At 38.8% G+C, this 22,162-nt stretch overlaps 1 protein-coding gene across 7 annotated transcripts in view; it reads left to right on the top strand.

Annotated features, from left to right (window-relative positions):
- The window catches only part of nup214 (nucleoporin 214), a 32,365-nt gene extending 24,378 nt beyond the window's left edge, over window positions 1-7,987 (top strand). For 4 of the 7 annotated variants that reach the window (XM_026173658.1, XM_026173656.1, XM_026173655.1 and 1 more), the window contains exons 33-36: window positions 3,392-3,563; window positions 4,750-4,895; window positions 5,780-5,813; window positions 7,352-7,987. In XM_026173658.1, coding sequence (XP_026029443.1) covers window positions 3,392-3,563; window positions 4,750-4,895; window positions 5,780-5,813; window positions 7,352-7,388 — 389 coding nt within the window. In that variant the 3' untranslated portion in view covers window positions 7,389-7,987. Of the gene's footprint in view, window positions 1-3,391; window positions 3,564-4,716; window positions 4,896-5,779; window positions 5,814-7,351 lie in introns of all 7 variants that reach the window. The other 3 variants (XM_026173653.1, XM_026173652.1, XM_026173651.1) reach the window with 1 other exon arrangement.
- Window positions 7,988-22,162: the final 14,175 nt, after the last annotated feature.

The raw sequence follows: 22,162 nt of genomic DNA, 5'->3' as shown, positions 1-22,162 counted from the left end.
TACCAGTTGTTAAGCTAAATAATGCATAACAATAATGATTTCATTTTGTAAAACAACAGTTACCTGTTTGTTCAAAGCCGTAGCCCATCTTTTTCTGTGATGGGAACTTGTAAACAAGTTAGGTTGGAAACTATGTCAATAACAAAAGTGCAAACCAGTGCATGTCTGAAACTTTGATGTAGAAAGTCAGTCACCGTATGTCGGCTGTGTCAAAGGAAACTGACATATAACCATGCAACTGAAGCCGTGTGTAACCACACGATGCACGATTATGTGGACAAGAGAAGAGAGCTACTGATTCTACTGCTGCAAACGTTGGGCGGGGGGAGTAAGCATGAAACTGTGATTAGTTCTTTCGCATTTCTTTCCAGGCCCTGGCTTAAGGGCTCTGGTTCATTGATGTGATAGTTCAGTGATAGTTAGATGACTGCGGTAGAAACGGTTTTAATACTTGGCAGCCAGTTCTTGACATTGCTCTCACCTTTATCATCTGAGCTCTTATCTCCTCACCCCTGAGGACAGAATAAACTATGAGGTTGTCAAAAGCTCCATTGTTCCCCACAGAATATTATGCAGTGCCAGTCTTCTCCATTGCCAAGTCACAGTGTATGACCTCAAAGATCTGATGTTTATTTGAATCGATTCATATTTACGACACAAATGATGCGTTTAATCTACAACTATTTATTTATAATGAAATGACTGCAGTGTCTTCTTTTTTCATGGTAGTGTATCCAATCTCAGCTTCTGCATCTGACATCCCTTTTGATCACTCAAAAGCAACTATATATAGTAACTTTTCATAACTCTTTAACAACTGCCTCTTCACAAACAGACCATTTTCCCAGTGTCTGGACACTGAGGTTTTGCTCTCCCATAGGAAGAAGATGTGTCAGTGACATCACGTCTGTTAAGTAAAGGCAATAACACGTGTGAATAAGCTTTTTGTATAAATAGAAATTTGTTATGGGTGAAAATTTTCCTATAACAAATGAACTAATCCATCCCTATACCATCATGGATGATTGCCTTTGCAGAGTGCTGATTTCAAAAGTCAGATGGTTTCTTATACTCTTTAACCTGGGTACACGATGAGTAGGACTTTGAAAAAGAAATTCAAATTTTATTTTTCAAATCTGTCTCTCAATCAAAGCAAACAACAAAGAGTCATTTAAACCACATCTTAACTGCTCACGCTACCTAAAAACTTTCCATTTCTAAATGAGGAGAAGACTGAGGATGTTGCTTTTGGTCGCCCCGAACAGCTCAGTAACTCGCTCGCACTTTTGGCACTTTAGGGTTTTAACCTTTAACCTTTTACCAGGAATTTGGATCTTATTTTTGACAGTGGTTTCAAATTCGACGGACAGATTAGCTCTGTGGTCAAAGCAGGGTTTTATCAACTCGGACAGTTGGCCAAAGTCAAGCCCTATCTACCTTGAGAGAGTTATCCATGCTTTTAATTGTATTTGCCCCAACTATTGTACCTCCCTTTTTGCAGGCCTGGGTCACTCTGCTATCTGAAGTTTACAGTTAGTTCAAAATGCAGCTGGTCGACATCTTACAGGGGCAAAAATGTGAGAGCACATTGCCCCAGTTTTATCCTGTCCTCATTGGCTCCCTGTCCCTTTTTTTTTTTTTTTTTTTTTTTTTTTGAATTGATTTTAAGATGCTATTGCCAACCCCCCCTCAAATTTATCTGAGCTTTTAAGTATCCACGCTCCACTTAGGGCACTAAGGTCTTCCAATCAGATGATTTTGGATGTTCCCAAGACAAGGCCATTTTGGTTCTAGGCCCTGTCTTGTGGAACCGCCAACCCCAAAACATCAGATCTGTTTGTAGTGGAGAGACCTTCAAGTCTTTACTCAAAACTCACCTGGTCTTCCTGGCTTTTAGCTCGAGTTGAGTAAAGACATCTCAGTGCATTCCTATTTTTATTCTATTTTTATTTTAGCGTATTTTATCTATTAATCCTTGTGTTTTGTTCTCACTGGATGAACCTCTAAAGCATTTTAGTCAAGAACCATGACCATGGGATAGTTTTCCACTTCTGCTCAATGCATCTTAAATTAAGCTCAGCCTCTAACAGGCAGCACTGCGTTCGACCCTCATTTAGATATGGTTTTTGGTGACTGATCAATTGGTGACTGATCACAGCATTCAAAGGGTTCCTGATTTCCACCCGAGAAATGTGCGCTTCCCATGCTGCGCTGCCTGAGGGCCTGAATCTGTTACAGTGTTAACACAAAGAGACAACCACTCACGCTCACTTTCACACCTACTTTCAAATTTAGAAACACCAACTAACTTAAACTCATACATGTCTTGGATATATAAAGTAATTTCCTGTAAAAGTTGAATTCCTCATATTCTTTGCACTCTTACTTTGAGAAACATTTTAAATGGTTCAACACATTGGTGAACCCCACCATGTTTTTCTTAATCTATCGAGATGATGCGCTGATTATTTTCAGTCAATTCTTGGAGAACTCATTATTATACATTTAAAAGTGGTCTTTATTGTGTAAATCACTTCTGAATAGAGCTGGGGCGCTATGGATAAAAACCAGTGCAGGCGTAGTTAAATTCGCCCTTAGAGGGCTGTTTTAAACCAGGAGAAACCCTGTCTACATCACATTGTAGTTTGTCTGAAAACATCATGTAAATTTAAAAACCGATATGCTGATACTTTGCTGCTCGTGGCCATGAGTAGTCATAGTAGTAGCAGCTATTCAAGCTGTACCTCAGAGCCTCTGGGATATTGGTAACCCTCAGCACACTAATTCTCCATCACTGGCCATGCAGGGGGAATGTATTCTTGTTACATTAGCTCAATCAATTATTTACTGGGGCATGCTGCTAGCCAGGCTGTAATTTCAGTACACTCTTTCTCTCCTGCCAATCAGAGGCTTTGAATTGGTGTGAAGTACTCATCATGCTTATAACAGTTTACTGCTCCAGAGGCTGTGCACAACAATACTGTAAATGCCCACACGTGTACTCAGGTAGCTTCTGATGAGTTACAATAGGGGGATATGCAATTTTTTTTAAAAAAATTTTAAATTTAAAACATAGCTAAAATACTTTTTCTGTCTTTACCTAGGAATTTATTTTCCTTTTTGGAAGTGCCAGCACTAAATTCAATTTATGTTTCTTCATATGAGTCCAAGAAGAACTCTAGATTAAATTTTAGTGTTTGCAGTAGCTTTGTTAAAGGGAAAAAACATCTACATGGATGTAATGCCTGATGTAAATAAGCCACTTAGCATATAATGTTATAAAAGTTACAGAAATTGCTTCATGACTCACATTTCTTCTGTATTTTCTTTGTAGAAAGAACGCTGGAAACCAAGTAACTTCCTGCTCTGTTATCCTATTTCCTTCCTACAGGTGGCTTTGGCAGTGCTCCGGTGTTTGGGAGTCCTCCTTCTTTTGGGGGTTCCCCAGCATTTGGTGCTGGAGCATCTTTTGGCTCAAGCCCTTCATTCAGCAGTCCTATTGGATCATCGGCTGGCAAAGTGTTCGGAGAGGGCACCGCGGCTGCCAACATGGGAGGATTTGGGTAAGCAAGACGAAGTCTTTTTTGAAAGGTTTGATATGGAAAAAAAATCCATCGTTGTGTAATTAAAGCTGACTTTAGAGCAACCTAAAGGTTCAGCCACTTTGATTCAGGGTGGCTGAACCTTTAGCTGAACTTTGTTTATAGAACTTCTATCTGCATCTAGTTTGTCTGTAATCTATTTTCTTTGCCTGCTCTGATATTCAAGGTTTAAAGCGGAAAATATTTTCAGTAGAACAACCTTTCATTGACAAAGTAGTGTAACAGAGAACTGTTTTTTTTCTCAACCCACTGTTGCAGACAATGAGTATTTGAAAATGTCATTGTCATCAGGCTATTATTGTCATAATAGGCGCCTTTCAGTGTGCTCAGCACTACAAGACAAACCAGCTGAAAGCAGCATTTAACAACACTATTAAAAACCCCATTAACATTTAAGTGTAGAGAAACAAAACATTTTTATTGGTCTATAGAGTTATATGAGGCAAATTTGGGAAGTGAGGCTTAATTTTATTACTTTTAAACACACACATTTCTATCTAATCTAATTCCAGCAGTTCTGACTTCAGGCAGGATTTCCTGATTATTATGTTTTTTAATCCTCCCCTCCTCCTTATCATTTATACTCTAATGATTTGCATTAACCTCTGGTGTGTTCACATGTGCATGTGTTTTGATACCAGCAACCATGGTTGCCAGCACAAAACAAACCCAGCTCTGTGCCAGACTAGATTATTCCCTCCAGATAATCTCAATCTGGGGTCATGAAGCCTGCAGATTAAACTGACATGCTCTCTCTCTCTCTCTTTCACTGTTTTGCTTATTCTTTTTTTCTCTCCCTTGGGAGTGAGCGGGCGTTGGGTCCTGTAGAAAGGATTAATGTATAAATCCCAGCCTGTCAATCCTCACATGCCAAACAAGTAAAAAAATAAAGCTAAACAAATTCACATTCACTATCTTGAATGTTCTGCTTTGTTTACATGTTTAACTAACCAATAAAAACATCTTGGACAAACTATTTGCCCACATGTATGTGTGTTTAATTATGAATTTATGACTGTCAGACCAGTAACCTAATATTGTCAAGCATTTTGTCTTACCAGCCCCATTCAGGTGTGGCTGTCTTTTTTTCAGTTGTAACTTTTGCGTTTTACAGTATCACAACCTCAGCACCTGCTCCGGTTTTCAGGTTTGCCCCACCTCCTAGCACTCCGTCCTTTGGTGCGCTAGCCGGTCAGAGCGCTCCATCATTCGGGAGCCTGGCCCAGCAGGGACCTGGGTTTGGAAGTCAGCCCAGCAGCTTTTCAGGTTTTGGACAACAGCCACAGCCAGGAGGTGAGACTACTACTTTACCTGAATTATTTTTGTTTTTATTTTTTCCCCCTTCCTCATCATCTTCAGCTGCCATCTTGCCTGCTATCACTCTAGTTTATTCCCTACAGTGAGTCACTCAACAGCGCCATTCTTCCAGCAACTGTACAATTTTAGCCATTGTACAGTGTTTATCACAAGTTTCTTTACTTTAACTGTCTTTCAAACTTGAAAAAGGAAGGTGGCTTTATTGTTGTGCAATAGAATTTTCCTGAGTATTGCGACCAAACAAGTGTTTTGTTGTGTTAATTACACTTTTAGGGTAGATTGTGCATCACATGAAGATTTTAAAGTGGTCAATTTCCTCATTTGGCAACACAATGCAAGTTTGTGCGAAACATATCCAAGGAGTACTTCCCTCTCAAACATGATAAAGACAAAGGATGACAAAGGATGGATGAATACATTTTATGTTTCATGGGCTAATGAGACAGAAAGGGGTTCACTGTAACACACTGTATGGTGAATTTGCCTGTCCTGCACATCTATAAACTTTCACTGCATTACAGCTGTTACAGGTTTCTTTGCCGAGATGACTGGTGTGCATCCCTCTGAGTTTTCATGCATGCAAGATCCAAATTATTTTTCCATGCACTCATTTCTTTGATATTTCTCTCCTTTGTTTCAGTCCTCTGCTTTATTTTTTTTCTGAAGTTTTAATGGTATTGTGGATGCACACTATACACAATATGCATACTGTACATAGGACTGTCCACTAACCCACTTCCAACACATAGGCACACAGATTATGTGACTCACGCTGTGAAGTGAGACTTCCATTAGTCTTTTTTTCCCACTTGCAGTAACAATTACCAAATTAATCATGTATTTATTTTTTATATTTTTAGGATTCTCTGGAAACACCTTTGGGTCTGCAAACCAGTAAGTGTGGTCCATCCATCTAGTTTTAATTAGTCTTTTTGTGTGCTTTTTTTTCTTGTGTGTGTTAATGTGAACTGATAAGTAGACAGACCCACATTTCTCTGTTCCTCGCTGGCAGCACTGCATTGTGCCTGTGGTATTTGAACTCTGCTGAAGCTTCCATCTTGCACCGCAGTGCTCCCTATAGAACCTTTCAGGTTTAATACCACCTCATCTAACCTCATTTCTTTCCTCTTTTCCATCTTCTTTCTTTCCTCTGTTCCTCATAATCGCTCATATTCACCATTATTTCACTGCATTGTCTTACAGTAAATTTTGAAAGCAATTATTATAGGAAAATATTGTTTTTAGTCATATTTAGAAGATATTCTAAAAACTACTCAATGCTGCACTTGCTAAATCTATAGCACATGAAGGGTGTGTGGGTGTGGCTTTTCATTCTCAGCCCCTGTGAAGCTGGTGCTCCTTACTTGGCTGTGCATGGTTTAAATGTTCAAGCAGAGCTTTCTTACTAATTAAACCTAAAACTAATTAAAGTGATTATTTTTTCCTTCACCTCCTCTTCTCTATCTCCTCTTCTTTCCTGTCATCCTTCAATTTCACTTTCTACCTTTTTATACTGCTTCTCGCTTCATTTTCCATGTGTCACATGGCAGCCAGTGTTTCCCCGGGGTGTGTTCCAGTGGAATGCACTCTGAAGTGTGCAGGAGTGTGTGAAGACAAGGCTTAGTCTATTGGACACATTCACATTCTGTTAATAATCCTTCTCTTTCAGTCTTTTCTGCTTTTCTCTTGTGTCTGCCTTCAAAACTGTATGCATATTACATTCTTTGTACAGACAGGATTGTTGCCAAGTCAAAATTGCCTTTACTTTTATTTCTCAAATCTACAAGCGTTATAATTTTTGATTTAATAATATTAACAAAAAAAACCTCTACTACAATGACACTGGGGAAAAGGCCTGAATTAAAATGAAATCCATTCATGATTATCAAGAAATTATTTGTAGGAACCTTGGATTTGTGTTTAAACCTTAAAAAGAACGAACAGAAACATTCCAGTGTTTTTATTACCCTGTGCTGTGAAAAACTAAACATCTCCATTGACAACTCTAAAACCAGTTTTGAAAAGTGTAATCATTGCTAACAATAAATCATAATCCTACAATAAAATATGGCTCTTAACAGCAGCTCTCTCCAATGTAAAAACCATTCATCATGTGCACTTGTCATTGCTGCCAAGACAAAAGGCAAATGCAGGAGTACAAAATCAGACACTTTCACTGAATTCAACGTGTTTTTTCATTTGATTTATTTCACAACCTGCCTGGAAAAATGCTGCGGAAAGCAATTAGGACGACATGATGTCAAATCTATAAGAACACTGGGTGGGTGCGTGGGTGGACAAGATGTCATGGTGTCTGTGTTTTGATTTGCTCGTTAGAGGTCATTTTAATAGTCCTGCTGCTGACTTTTTAAACATTCAAAACTCTTTCTCAGTAATGTCTCTCCCTCTCTCTCTCTGATCTCTTTTTACAGATCAAATTCTCAAACATTTTCCAGTTGGAGAAGCTAGTTTTTGTCTTTTAAACCACCTTGAGCTACTGTAGATGCCACTGCGACATTTCTTCTTCTTCACTTAAAGCTCTCTGGGCCATACATTGGGAGAAGCGCAAGGCTGCATTGTGTTTGGGTTGGCTGCTCATAGAGCAGACACATGTTATAACTTTTTGTGATCTTAATATTTTCTTGGACACAGTTGAATCAAGTTTTGACATGTTTACAAGTAAAGAGTGTATGGTTGTCTTCATTGTCACAATATACACACATCAAGGGTTGTTGCCTTACAAGTACAATTTTTGCACTTTGAAAACATGACTTAAAAAAAACCCTGAGCTTTACTTTCACTCTTTAACTTTGTAAAGCTGTTAAAACAACATCCAGTCTACTTTTACGTTGCTGCCAATGCAGACTTTGACAGATTAGGTATGTGTGAAAAATGCAAAACTTGGAGGTGTGTATTTAATAGCAAAAACTGATTTTAAATTTTGACTTGTTGAAATAAGACGTTTAAAAAAAATTGTTTTTTGTTTTGTTTTCCCCCCCACTAAATCCATCCCTCGGATGTGTATTTTTACATGGAAAACTAAGAATAAACCAAATATTTCAAGTTTTTTTTTGTCTACGCTTAATGTGAGCACTGGTAATAATTTGTCTTGCTCTGTTTTCCCATGAAAATAACTGTAGCTGCCTGGATAGAAATCTTTGATGTAAGGTGGTTTCAGTGCCATTGCTAAAGGTGTGTAAAATCGAGCACCGGTCCATGCAGCCTGCCTTTTACAAGGATTTGTGAAAGAATGTGTGGCTCTTAAGAGTGTGGTGCTGTAATAGGATTCCTTTATTTTAGGCCCTCCTTGATATTCCGCGATATTCGACTTCAAGTACTATTGTTACAAAGTAGAATCGTTAAGGAGCTACAGAACCCAACCATGAAGTGGCAGACTACATAAACTTACTGATTGGAGTCACAGAATATCTAAAAGTTGCAGCGCTTTGCTGACTCAATCTTCTGACATTAACATCGGCACAAAAACTGCACCAATAGCTTAATGGCATGCGTTTCCATGGATGAGCATCTTCTGTAGGAGTAATGTACAGGTGGCCCATTACTTGTCTACAAATTGTAATATGATTATAGCTGAGAGGAACTTTCCACTCTCATGCCATAAGTATAAAAACAGGCATCATCTGAACATCGGTCTCTCTGCTCAGTGACGTTCATTGACGTACACAAACATAAAGCTACACTTTAACACGAGTGGGTGGCATGAAGAACAACATTAATTAGTGAACCATGATATGTACCTTATTTTCTTCTTTGCTTCTGGAAGGATTCCACATACAGGAGCTGAAGGTGGCTGTGGGCAAATGTTGAGGGAGGTATCAGAGCCCTGATGTTTGTGGCATGTGGCCCCAGGAAGCAGAGTAACATTGTTAGCTTATGGCTGTGGAGGATGTCACTGTCACTCTGTCAGCCCTTATCTTGCAAACGGATGGCAGAAGTCCTGGTGGGCCTGAAGTGGCATGGGAATGTCAGGGTCATGGCATGTGGCCTGTAATAGACACCTGCTAAAAAAGAAAAGCCCATATTCTGTCCTCAATAGATAAAAAGAGCAGGCTGGAGCCTTTGATGGCTTTGGCATCCACAAGTGAAGAATAAGTAGCTATAAATGGATTTTATATGCAAGTAATTGGTTAATGAACAATTGAACAATGAAGATCCAAAGAAAATATTCAGCAATTACAATTTTATTTTGAAGAAGAATTCGATTATCAGCATTACACACATGATCGCACCGAAGCCTCTTTGACATCTCAGGTAAAGATTGATAGTTGGACACGATGGCAGATTACAGCAGCACACGGGCTGTTGCAGAGCCTGAAGTCTGTAATGCTTTCAGCTAAACCGGATGAGCTTATGAGATTTTCAGCACCCACTCCACAACTGGCCTCAATGAAAGCATTAAAAGAGGAGCCTTTATTGTAATTATTATTATTTTACCACATGCCTAGCCGAAATACTCAGAGGTGGTGTCTAATGTCATTGTTCCTGGGGATAAGGAGGGCAGGAGAGTCTCACACTCGGGAGGTTGGCAGCTGTCTTCATGGAATCCGGATAAAAATAGTTTAGTCCAAACCAAACACCCACCCATCCCTCCCCCAGCCCCACCCTCATTCTCTGTTGTCTCCCAGCCCAACCCCCCATTCAGTGATGATTAGCAGCTCCTGAGCACATATTCATCATTGCTGCATGAGCCTCGGTGTGTGCTCGTTCGAGTCTTTAGGCATATCTATGAACAGAGTGCTATTTCTACAGTAAATGCTGCTGATTTCGGTCACTAAAGTGGCCCAAGTTGTGCATATTTTAGCAGCTAGCCTGTTTTGAGTCCCCGTTTTGCAAGGTTAGGGTTAACCAAGGCTTTTGTGAGCAGCATCTCTACTGAAGGAGAATGCACAATATGCCCTAATGGGTAATCGTGTTTCTGCAGATAATCCAATAATCCACTAACAGACAACAGAGACCTCACTTCCTATTTCTCCTGCCTTCTGCATGCTTGCTGACTTTGTGGTGCACAATGGATTTATTCCTTAACTATGCTATTGTGAAATATTTCAGTATTTAACAGAGAAACAATCAAAAACAGACCACTTGGACCATATTCATTATGTTATGTTAAAGGGGATCTGTCTGTAACGGCTGTCATCAACAGTTCGCAATGTTGGTGTGTTAGTCTGACATTTTGTTCCACACTAAAATATCTTGACAGCTATCCAATGAACAGCCGTGAAGTAGGGCACAGATATCGATAGTACTTTGAAGGGATTCAATCCATTCCAATCTCTGTGGTGATTCCTTGGTATTTTCTCCTGTGCCAGCAGTGACATAAACGTTTTCATCCATAGATCAGTGCCAAATTTTTTACAGACATTTAGGATTTCAAGATAAATCAATTCAAGTGAAATCTCATAATAACTATTGGATATTTTCTTTTTATAAAAATGCATTTTAGGCATGTAGACATGGTCAAGGGTAGTGTGCCTAAGTTCAAACTGCATCAGAAAGGTTGAAGAAAAGTGATTAAAGTCACTTTGAATGTGACTTGAAATGATTGGTGCCACAGGTCTGACTACTTTAGAAGTTGTGTGTGTGAAAATGACAGAGTAGCAATCTGCAGGGTTTACAGACTGGTTTTAAAAAGAGGAAACATCCAAAAACCAACAACATTGCATAAAACTGCCTTACTGATGCCAGAGATCAGAAAAGAATGCCCAGACTGCTTTCTGCTGGAACATTCAGATGGTCAGTTCAGAATTTGGTGTAAACAACATGAAACATTAGTACCAGTTCATCATTATTTAAGTGCTTCAGCCTATGCGAGTAATGCTGCTGACCATGCCCATTCTTTTACAGACACAGTGTGCCTATCTTCTGATGGCTGCTTTAAGCACAAAGCTCAAATCATTTCAAAGTAGCTTTGTGTAGATGGTAAGTTCGCTGTACTCAAATGGTCTCGACAATAACCAGATCTCAATCCAACAGAGCACCTTTGGGATGTGGTGAATCGGGTAGATTCGGATCATGGATATTTACCTGACAAATCGGCATTATGTTATCGCGCCAGTATGGATCCAAATCCCAAGAAATGTTCCCAGCACCTTGTTTAATCTGTGCCTTAAAGAATTGAGGCAGATATAAAGGCAAAAAGGAGCCCAACCCAATAATAGGAAGATGTAGTCTGTGTAGGGGTGTGGGTTCTGAAACTCTGCACATCTCTCTTGTATACTCAGGAACTGCTATCTTGTACTCCAGGGTTTACTATTTGTATTATTAGATTGGATCTTTTTTTTTTTTTTTGTGTGTACACCCACTGGTACTCTTATACTTATGAGGTGGGAGTGTATGTTCCATATTGTCTTATGTTCTTCAAAAAGAAAACGGCATATTATTCAATTTGTCTTTTGTAAAAGTGGATGCAGAAAATTTAATAAAAATATCTAGGGGGAAAAAATAATGGTAAATGGCCTGTATTTGTATAGCGCCTTTCTAGTCCCTAAGGACCCCAAAGCGCTTTACACATCCAGTCATCCACCCATTCACACACACATTCACACACTGGTGATGGCAAGCTACATCGTAGCCACAGCCACCCTGGGGTGCACTGACAGAGGCGCCTAATAGGAAGATGTACCTAAAGAAATGGCCTGTGATTCTATAAAACCTTAAACTTTGTAAGTTATTAGTTAAAAATGTCACATCCTGATGCCTTAGTTTGTGACTAAATGTCTGAAGATGATACAATTATATTTGTACATGTAACAATTTTTCATTTAAATCTTGAAGCCAGACGGACTCAACAGGGCATGGTTACTGTTACTGACAAGGGACTTTGTAAAACCAAAATAAAGACTTTTTCTGAAATCAAATCAACCTGTGACTAAAAACTGAAGAAAAGACAGCATTCTGTCAGAGATGCCTAAAGCCAGAATTCTCCCGCTAGCGAAATAAGTTGGTGAATATAAGCACTAAAACTTGTTGAAAAGTGCAAACTCTCAAAGCTGCCAGCGTGACTGTAGGCTCTTGGTCTTGTTTAGCAGCTTTTTCTGCTTATAGCTGAAAGTTGTCTCATTCTTTACCTAAATAAGTCTTGCAGTCATTGATGTAGACTGCAAGAATGATTAAGCGTTTTTTAAAAACATCTCACTGGTACAAGCTCAGCTTTTACTTCATACTCTGATTATATTAGATATTTTCATTTTTTCTTGAATGTTGTCACAGTTAAATAGTTTGAAGCGTCGGTGTGTGGAGCCAACTTGTACACCACTGAACACTCTACTCTTTGTTTCACTCTCATCACCTCCAGATGTTTTTGTCCTGCAGTTGCGGCAGAAAGCAATGGTCACTTTATGCCTATTTCTTAAATGCTAACAACCGCTTTGAGCACTGTAGCAGCACACCGATGAACAGAATGAGTGATAAACAATATCTGAGCCCCCCCCCCCCAACCTCTCAGGGTTTATCTCTTTTTGTTTTTATTACTTCCCTACTTCAGCTCCAAATCTCCTCTCCTTTTTCCCCTTCTCTGTCTTTAACTCATTCGCAGGGATTATGCAAGGCCTGTGTCATCGCTTAATCGCTTATCTTGATACTTCAAAGGATTTTTTTCCTTTTTTTTTTTTTTTTTTTTAATTCTCCAAGTTCTAAATTCATGCAAATTTCACTTAGTCTTCCAAGTACATCCAAAGTATTTAGGCCAGCGCCTTAGCCGAAAAGATCAGTAACATGTGAAACCACAATTTCAACACTTACACTGCATGTGAGTGGATTAGTGAGGAAAGGCTTTAAGCTCTTACCTAATAGACATGATCGTGGATGTCCAGTGTTGCATCAGATGTTAGAGGCACTCAGGTTTTTCAGAAAGGCCAAAAGGCTTGTAACGGCTACTTATGACAGCTGCTGCAGTGAAGCTTTCTGGTGTTCCCCTTTAAACATCATTTTGACCTCACCGGTTTTAATATATGAATGTTTTAGAAATATATCCACCAAAAAGTATTCTTTATTTTTGGGTCTTTCTCACCCTCTTTTTAAAAATCCTAAATAGAATCTTAAGATATTTTGAGGAGCCACTGCAAGTGATCTGGTGTTACAGGAATTTTTATTTGGAGCATATGCATGGATCTATCAAAATATGACCTTCTCAACACCTTTATTGAAGTGTATCACATGAAGACAGGAGAATTTTTTTTGGTGAACTGGATCCTCATCAGATCAGCAGACATTACAAATTCATCTTCGAAGAGTCTAGAGTTCACCATTTCACAGTCAGAGATCCAAAAAAAGAAACCTGAAGACCATTGTTACTCTCCCTGGGCACCCAAAATTACTTCAGATTACTCCAAGACAAGAATGTCAATCACTTTACATCTTTACTTTTACACATTTACTTTTATGTGAAAAGCTTAACTACACATTTAGTCGGTGAGAGATCTTCATCTAAGAGCAATTTCAGCAGCATGTCTCCGTTTTTCTACATGATAAAGATGAAAGAAACCTGTCAGCATGACTCTTTGGGCTTAAATTGTAAGACATAAATGTGTAAAATTATCGAAATCAATAATTTAATGACTTTGGTTTATTATGAATGGACATGGGGGAGGTCCTTATCAGCAGGAAAAGCTGTAAAACCTGTGAAGATACAGTTAAAAGTCAAAAAATGATGTCTTCCTTCCCCTTTGTCTAAAGCCACCCAATAACCAAGATTAGTCTTTGCCGGGCCAATACCGGCTCATGGATCTTATGTTTGGCACACCCACTTCAAGAGGAAGGTGTGTAGATCTCAAAGAAAACCAGGGTTAATTGTAAAAAGCTGTAGGCCTCTCTTAAAACACCAAATGTATGTTTTGATGGGGCAATCATAAAGCGAACACTAAACGTCTGTCATTCATACAAAGCAGAAGGCTGTTGGGGAATCGTTCTTGAGCAGATGAGACCAAAACAGAGCTTTTTGGTTTCATCAGAACTTTATACTTGAGGAAATAATATTCCCTCTAATGTATAAGGTGTTGTGTTGTTCCAGCCGGTGTAATAATGGTATTATGTAATTCTGAATTATTGCCAGCAAATACTAAACAAAGGTCACAACGTTATTCTGTGACCTGAACTTTAAAAGAGAGGACACACAAGTCATTCAAAATCGGCTCTAAAAAAGATTGAATGTTGTGTAAAATACACATAAAAACAGAATGCAGTGATTTGCAGATCTTATAAACCCATATTTTATTCACAATAAAACTCTCTCAGGCAAGCTTTCTTGTAATTTCTTTAAAAAGTCTTCAGGAATAGTGTTCCAGGCTTCTTGAATTATATTCAAAGCTCTTGTTTGGATGTCTTTTTTTTTTTTTTGGTCTGTTTTCTGTCTCAAGGATCTAACACAGCCTCAATAATGTTGATGTCTGGGCTCTGGGGAGACCAGTCAATGTCTAATAGTGCTCCACCGTGTGTTTTTCAATCTAGCTTTGCTGTTACTGCATTGACGGTGTGTTTAGGATCATTGCCATGTCTGACTGGCAGTGGTGCTATGAAAATTATGCCGTTGTTTTCCACATGGTCCTGCATGGTGGATGTGTACACTTTTCACATAATTTGTTCAGTTTTGACAATAGTCCACTGACCTAAAATTCAACCCCAAACAACACACGTTTCGCTGACAGTTTAAACCAGAAGTCATATATTTGGATTCATTGCTCCATATGATCTGTTGCCACCGATTTTCATTCCAGTTCTTATGTGAGTTGGGATTCCTCTGCCCTTTCATCCTGTTTCGTTTCCCTAAGGATGGCTTTTTGACAGCCCCCTTTACACTGCTGATGAGGCTTCATTGTAGATGGCTCAACTGAAGAGCCAGATGCATCTCTCAAGTCCTGTGTTGGGTCTTTGCCTGTCCAAATGTGTTACATTTGTCATGTTTCACAGATTTAACTGAAGAGTGGGACCAAATCATGTGTTTTTGCAACAGGCTGCTAGTAACAAAATGCCTAAAGATAAAATTTAAAATTGTCTTTGCTATCCAATGTGCAAAGAAAAACTTTGAAAGCCCTATTCACCTTTTGTATTTCTCACAATGTTATCAAGATTCACTTTTGTAAGTACTATAATAAACTGTACAAGTCCTATATATATCATTATATAAATTATTGTTTCTGTTATTAAATAATGCATTATTAATTTACTGGTTATAAATGAGCAATCTTGTAATAAGACCTCTCCAGACTGAGAGTCATTCCTCTGAGCGGTTCAATCATTTATCTTGTGGCGCATCGTCTATTTATTAACTGCAAATGTTAAATTAATTTAAAAATGAACGTTTCATCAGTTGAATTTTTCATTAGAACATTTTAATTGAATTACTACAAGGTAGAAAAAAGCCCAGGCCACTCACAATGTGCTGTCGTTTATAGTTGTTTATATCACCTGCCTACTGGATTTCCAGGCCTTCTGTTGGGGTCAATGAAGTTGAGCTACCGTGAGGAGAAAAATTATGACATCAAAGCGGAGCGAGTCTCGTGTTTTATTAATGTGAGCTTAAGGTTTTAATATTAACAGAAGTTAATGATGGACATGTCTGATGAGGTGTTTAGAAGTTGAACTCGTAATTGCACAAAGGCTCTGGATGCATTCCCTGCTCGAGTTTACTACAACATGTTGGAGGTGTGGGGTCTGTCACATGCTGTAATTACACAGTAGACAGTTAAAGCTTGCCCTGTACTTATGTATCCCTGCCCGGTTTATTTTATGCGATGTTCAGCACTCAAACAGCATCATTAATTTAAATGGAAAATTCCACAATGGTGTATGCTAAGCAGTAATTGTCCTCATTCAAGGCTCAGCTGGACAGCCCAGATGTACATGTTTATAAATCAATCTCTTACATAATTGTAGGGGTTGCAGTGTGTTTGTCAGGGCTAAAGCTTAGCAGTGATTTATCTGCTTTGTTGAAGCATTTTGTTTTTAAATAGATGTTACGTAATATTTTCTGGATGGTTCCTGCAGGCACTGAAAAGTCTTAAAAAGTACTAGATTAAGCTTCCTCCATAAGGGTCAGCTATATGCTTTGATGTTGCTAGTAGCAGCTAGCAGACCCCGCATCTTAAAGTGATAGATTAAAAATGAGCCAGTATTAATTGATGCTCACAAACACAGCTTAGGTTTCTTGGCATATCTGGGTCCTTGTTGTGTCTCAGCTCCTCACCCTGGAGCTTTTTTAAATATTAGGTATATCTCCAACCGTTGCCCTTTGTTGTGTAAAGCCGTAGCTTTGTGGGAAAAAATCCCAAGTAACATATAACATTTGTTTTTATTTGTATTTTTCTTTTATTATATATTAAATCTGTGGTTGTTTTTCCTTAGATAAAGCCTACTTTGTGTGAATAGGACATGTTTGAGTGTTCCAATAGAGTAGAAAAGCATTTAGTGTGTCCAAACCATGAGAATCAACATGGTGCAGTTGTTATAAATATGTACACCAAGCTAGGACTGGCTTTGATCCTCTTTTGCCTTCAGAACTGCTATAATTCTTTGTGCCACAGATTTAACAAGGTGCTGGAAACATTTGTCAAAAACTTTGGTCCATATTAACACGACAGCATCACACAGTCGCTGTATATCAATGATGTGAATCTTTCATTTCACCTCATCCCAGAGTTGCTCTATTTGTTTGAGATCTGGTGGCTGTGGTGATGATGCTCTTCTGCATACCTTGGTTTTAATAAAGCATTATTTGAGTTATTGTTACCTTTCTATCAGCTCAAAGCAGTCTGGCCTTTCTGCTCTGACCTCTGGCATCAACAAGGCATTTTCATCGAGAGTACTTCCATGTGTTTGTGCAGGGACGTCTCACTAAATCAGCAGTTTCGGAAATACTCGGATCAGCCCATCTGGCAACGACAACCATGCCACATTCAGAATTGTATTAATCACCTTTCTTCTCCATTCTGATAGTCAGTTTGAAAATCGTCAGGTCGACTTGACAATCTCTCCATACTTAAACGCTGGCATCGTTGGACTATTAATAGAAATGTCTGGTTCCAAAGATAAAGCGATGCAGTGATTATTTGGTATTACAAATAGGGACAGGTGGATACTGCAGCACCCTCACAGAGACTCTGAGCCGTGTAAATATAGCTGTGAATGTGCAGTTCAGGAATGCGACCGGGATAGCATTGACAGTCGAGGCTCAAACTGACTCAAGTAACTGAACACACACAGAGGCTGCTGGACAAAACCCTTTTTTTACACATGGCCTTCCACGCGTCACTCTGGCGTTTCTTTAGTCTCCCGACACCGCGTGTAAGATTTTGTTTCGTAAATGGACATATTTTGTTATTTTAAAGCTGGACAGTCAGTGTCCTCCATTGCAGAGGTGGTTCTGAGATATGGGGTCACAAGCGATGAACAGAAAATTAAAAGAATCCAACAAAGGGCTGTGAGATGTCCTGTGAGACTCGTGGCGGAGGTGAGAAGGGGAAAAATCCATACTGTTCAGCATATGTGTCCTCTTGCATACAAATTACTTGACTAAACTCGCACATTTTGTGCTCATGGGATAGAAAAATAATTCCAAATCCAATGAGAGTTTTGAATGTCAGAATTTAAGTTGATTATTTCTCTGTTAACTGTTTCATATGCTTTGAAGATGAAATCCTTTGGAATTTGGGTTATGTCTATGCATATATACCTCCAGTTTGGATGACCAAACACATAAATGAGTAAGGGTGAAGACAAAATTTGTCTTATTGACACAAAAAAGAAAGAAAGAAACCAGTAGTAACTTTTACCTGCATAGCCGACGCAGCTAAAAGCCCCACTTGTAAGAGCACTTGTGTGAACTCTGTTGTTGCACTGCATAACACTCATTCTGTCCTTGGGCATTATAGTTTATTCCAAGTCAATCCCTCATGCTGCAAAATCCTCAAATGCACCAAATATGCATTAATAAGCAACCAAAAGTAGTCCCTAACCAGTGCACTTGTTTTTCTCCTATTTAAATAACATCTTTTAAAAAAAAAAAAAGGTTCCTAGCTGTTCTTACTTATACAAATGCAACTATTTGACAGTGACCCATTTTTAAAGATTTGTGTGACGCAGACAGGAGAAAAGTAAAAAAAAAAATAATTAAGAGATGGCATTGACTGACAAAACGAAAAACACAGATATTCCCAGCTTAATATTTTATAACTGAAAATATTTAAAAAGTGGGTTTATTCATTCATTTTGTATCTCAGATTTCTAAATCCGTGTGCAGCTGTGGTCTCCAAATCCAAACAGTCTGCATCGGAGAGCTTTTGATCTGCAACGGGAATAAGTACGATGTATACCCCTGCACACCATTCATGTGAAAATATTCCTATCGTTTTATGCAGTTTTGGAGTCTTTCCAAAATTCTTTTTGAGCTAATATTGTGCATACAAAAAGTTAGAAATATGCACACGGATTTTTCTATAGGATACATAGCGCAATTTGTAGAAAGAGCTCTCAACTCTGCAGGCTGAGAACAAAGTCCCCTGCTAGAGGTTAAAAAAAAAGAAAAAGCATGAGCTTCATGCACTAAACAACAGTAAAATACAAAATGGCTTGAGAGAATTTAGTACACACTCAATTATTTACAATGCAGTTTGTGATTTGTAAAATTCAGCATATTAATATGGATGATTCTGTGTACACAAAGTATTTGTGAGGTAGTTAAGAACATTTTCGACCCACTTTTTCCTCTAAATACCAGTATACGTGTGGAAAAAGGCGTACACTGGTTTTTGTGTGTATTTGTGTCTGTCTATACATCTGGCCCCAGGTGTTCAGTAGTTTCAGCTCTACTGACTGCAAAGAATCTACAGAAAACATTTGTGTTTGCTGCTTTCTTAAATCAAATTCAACTGAAAATGATATACTGTCTGAGCACACGAGCCCATGCCATATTTAACTGCATTCTTGGACTTTATCTTTTTAAATCACTTCTTGTCCTGTTTTTTAATGTCCCATATTTACTTTGCTTTACTGCCATCAGCAAAATGTGACATAATTGCATACATAAAGTAGTAATATCCATACCAGTGTTACAAGAATCTACTGTGTGCTCAGCTGTGTATGTGAAGCCTGGGGGATTTGTGCGTATGCATGCAGGCTTTCAAGATTTTTTTCAGTTCAGCTCTTAAATTCTGCCGTTCTTTGTTCTGATTCAGAGCATGCTTGGTCCTTTTGATTTGTACACATTGAAAGAAAACACCATCCATCATAGAGAAAAACACCCCGAAGTGACACACATGGATGAATGTATGCTGGGCAGCAAGGAACCATCAGCTCAGTGGTCTACTAATAAAATCAATACATTTATCAGTGGAAATAATCAGCTTCTTTTTTCTTTCATGGTAAAAAGTACAAGAAACTACACCCTCTTTGAAGTGAAGGTTTTTACATGTGAGGACTGAATACGAATAATACTAGCAGGTCTTATGATTATGGAAATGCAACCTGAGATGAACTACAAAACTTATGTCATTACTTATTTAACAAAAAATAAATAAATCCTGCAGAAGCATTGCATTACTTTCATAGTAGGGGCCAGGTGCTACAAATCAAATGCACTTGATTAACTGAACCAGTGTATGCATCTCTATAAAAGCAGAATTTTGGGGACTTTGGAGTATTCAGGAGTGTGTTAACACAATACCAAGGAGGAAAAACATCAGCAATGATCTTGAAGAAATAGTTGTTGGTGCCCATCAATCTTGGAAGGGTTATAAGACCATTTCCAAACAGTTCGACGTCCATCATTCTATAGTGAGGAAGATTATTCACAAGTGGAAAATATTCAAGACACCAAATTTCCCAAGAGATGCAGGCCTCAGTTAGCATCTTAAATGCCGAAGTTCATGACAGCACAATTAGAAAAAGACTGAATACATTTTTTTTATTTTTTTTGTTTGGAAGGGTTGCCAGGAAATGATTCGTTCCTCCAAAACAAACCCATCTTACAGCTTATGTTTGCAAAGTTGCATCAAATAAGCTACAAGACTTCTGGAACATTGTTCTCTGAACAAGTGAGGCCAACGTGGAAATGTCTGGTCTTAATCCACAGCACCACGTTTGACACGAAAACAAACCCAGCATATCAGCGCAAAAAATCAGCGCTATAAAGCACGGTAGTGGAGCGGTGATGATTTGGGCACCTTGCAGTCACTGAGTTGACCATAAACTCCGTAAACCAAAGTATTCTAGAGTCAAATGTGAGGCCGTCTGTCTGGCAGCTAAAGCTTGGCAAAATTACAGCAGAACAAGAATCCCGAACTGCAAAACTATAACAGGGTGGCTTAAAAAAGTCCAGATCTCAACCTGATTGAAATGTTTAAGAAATTTGTATAAAGTGACATTGTGTGATGTGTGTTGTTCATCTCAGGTTGTATTTACCTTATCGTAAGACCTGGTAAGGACCAGATAATCCTTTATTAATTCCTTATATATCAAACTTTAAGGTGTCCTTTCTTTTTACCGTGACTATATAGGATTCCTCACTGAATTAAAATGTATATAAAGATTATAATTTGCAAATAAGTTTTCAACATCTGCAGGTAACGAATAGCACGTGTAAATAAAAAAAAAAAGCCAGACTGTGCATAATATTTCTACATTTTATTAGGCATGAAAAAGACCTCTTTATATTATATATATATATATATATTTTTTTTTTTTTTATTTTCTGAGGGTTTGTTTCCCCAGTGGTGTGCATTTTCACAGTTTTAAATATTTTACCAGAACTGACCCATTTTCAAGTATTGGTGTAAAAATCAAAGCGGAACAGAAAAAAATTCCCAAAAAACACATTCGGCCTGAACTGTTTCAGTGCTGTATTTCCAGAAAACAAACCAAAAAGAAAGGAGGGACACACTTAGTTGCTCCTATTATCTTTTGGGCTACATTTAAAATGACGACTTATAATCGCTGACACGAGGAGAACAGCACAATGGAGCAGCACCTGTGGAATACTAACTTTCGTGGGGTATGGCCAAAAGTAAAAGCCGGAAAATGAAGGCAGGTGGTCCTGAGTGTGAACTCAATTTGAATTTAGTTCACTAGATAACTAAATAAGGAAATGAAACAAAGCTAGCAGTCCTCACAGGAACTGTAAAGGGTGTGGGTTTAGGAGAGGAAACACTCACTTGGCACAGCCCTACTAGCATGGCTATATTCATAATGTTTCTCTGGAAATACAAACGTGCATTCAATAAAAAAACAACCAAAGAAACAGGTCTGTCACTAAGTGCCAAGAGCTTTTTGAGTTCACATGTCTCTAAAAACAATGCATAGTTTTGGCTTTGTCCAATTTTGGCACCTTTGTTTTTTCACTATTTGTACAGCAAAAGTACAACATTGTGGTTTTGTTTTTCTGTGGCTTAGTCAAGGAAGCACATACAGCATTTTTGAAGTTTCCGCACAAACACAAAACACACATTTTCATCTACACAAAGCTCAAAAGATTGAGACACACACAGAAGACAATTGGTGCCCTTTGCCTTCAGTATTACATAAATGCTGTTGATAGCTGGCAGGCACCCACTTGGTGAGCCCAGTACTTTAATTCTCTCGGATCTTAATACAATACAATTACAATACAATGTTTACATGCTGCGAAGCATTTCCTGTTTTCTAGTAAACAGGCATGCTGCTGAATATGGCTTGTGCATGTGTTCAGACGGTCCACGTGCCGGGCTGATAAATGAGTTCTCACTGCCAATGTGACACTGCTGTGACAAACAGATACCAAGCCAGGCTGGTCCCTTCGCCTCGGGGTGATTTTGTGTGTTTGTGAGGGCAAGCTCATTTTATGACAAGGACACAACCTTCCCTGCCCTCTGCTTATGTGTGTGAGTGAGATGGGTGACTAGAGAGAGAAAGACAGAGGGAGGGTCATGACTCAACAACAGCATAAGCACGAGTGAAACTCCTCATCTTGCCTAAATCCTCCCAGCGGGAATTAAAGCACACGCACACACTGAAAGTCAGTGACTGTGTGTCAGCACTTAATTACATTACACGTGGTCCAACTTGAGTACGATCCACGGTGTCCACCGGTCATCGCGCGGCTTTCCGCGGAGCAGACGGGCCGCTTATTGCCCGAGAGAGGTCGGTGGGTTCGCAGCATGAGCGGCATCACCTTCACTACAAGCCACAAGCTGAAGCAACTTGACATCCAAGTTCTCTGAAAATGCCAGCGTTATTTTTAAGCTGCTGCAAAGATCTAA

The sequence above is a fragment of the Astatotilapia calliptera genome, chromosome 7, assembly GCF_900246225.1.
Source record: "Astatotilapia calliptera chromosome 7, fAstCal1.2, whole genome shotgun sequence".
In the NCBI taxonomy this organism is placed as follows: Eukaryota; Metazoa; Chordata; class Actinopteri; order Cichliformes; family Cichlidae; genus Astatotilapia; species Astatotilapia calliptera.
The sequence above is the reverse complement of the archived record's forward strand: the minus strand, read 5'-3'. Positions and strand labels throughout refer to the sequence as shown.